Source organism: Limulus polyphemus, unplaced genomic scaffold (genome assembly GCF_000517525.1).
Source record: "Limulus polyphemus unplaced genomic scaffold, Limulus_polyphemus-2.1.2 Scaffold2861, whole genome shotgun sequence".
Lineage (NCBI taxonomy): Eukaryota > Metazoa > Arthropoda > Merostomata > Xiphosura > Limulidae > Limulus > Limulus polyphemus.
In genome coordinates this window covers 19,163-20,132 of record NW_013668471.1, presented here as the reverse complement: position 1 = coordinate 20,132, position 970 = coordinate 19,163, and the positions used below count along the sequence as shown (strand labels likewise).

The 970-nt window shown below is 30.1% G+C and overlaps 1 protein-coding gene across 2 annotated transcripts in view; it reads left to right on the top strand.

Annotated features, from left to right (window-relative positions):
• LOC106468076 (Niemann-Pick C1 protein-like) overlaps window positions 1-970 on the top strand; it is a 57,134-nt gene that overhangs the window by 43,147 nt on the left and 13,017 nt on the right. For both annotated transcript variants that reach the window (XM_022396382.1, XM_022396380.1), the window contains exon 21: window positions 254-321. In XM_022396382.1, coding sequence (XP_022252090.1) covers window positions 254-321 — 68 coding nt within the window. The remainder of the gene's footprint in view (window positions 1-253; window positions 322-970) is intronic.

Genomic DNA, 970 nt, shown 5'->3' with positions numbered 1-970 from the left:
ATAAGAATGGAAACTATTTCATTTAATAAATGTTTTGTTTTGATATATAAGTTGTTTGGGTTTCTTCATCTAAAAAAAGTGACATTAATTTCTTGATGACCTAATATGTAACTAAAGATTTTCTTGACAAAAGTGTATGTTTGTTCAGTAGTGGTGTTAGTATTATTTAACTTTGAAAGAAAATACTTCCTGTACATATAAGATGATTGAAGAAATGAATATCTTCTAATGTTTGTTTTCAATTTTTCTACAGAGGCAAAGCACAATATGGATCAGCTGTTCAGTTTGTTCCCATCAACAATAGCTCTGAGAAGGTTGGAGGTAAGATTCCAGCTGTACAACCTTTACTGTAGTCTACAAGTTTTTCATGAGTGAAAAGAAGTACTGTAACATTCATTTGAATTCTAAATAATATATAACTACTGTGTTTAGCTATGGCATAGTGGCTCAGGGAATGGCTGTGTTCTTTTTCATGTACACAGTTTTAGCTCATATTTCCATCTCATGACCGATAAGAGAACTAATTACAGCTGTGGCCATTGAAGATTCCCTCTTGTTAATTTCTAAAGTTTCAGCCAAGCATACATGAATAATTTGGAGGTTATAGTTTAGAATTATTAAATAGTTTTATTACATTATATGATATATAAGTAAATACTATTTCAGCATATCCCACTGTGAAATTAACTTAACCCTGTTGTCCCGGATACCCTTTACTGCGCATGACACAAGGTTTTAGTATCTTACATTCAAAATTTTATTAAACTACTTTTTGTTTATGTTATACCAATTAGAAGAGCATAAAATATAGCTAATAATCCACATTTTAATAGTATACAAGTTCTAAGTTCTTAATTTTAAAAGGAAATATATAGAAAAATCATGAATTTCCACCAGTGTAACACACATGGCAACTTTTGTCTTAGTATGTCATCATCTCTATTTTATCCATCACCCCTCAAAAATGTAC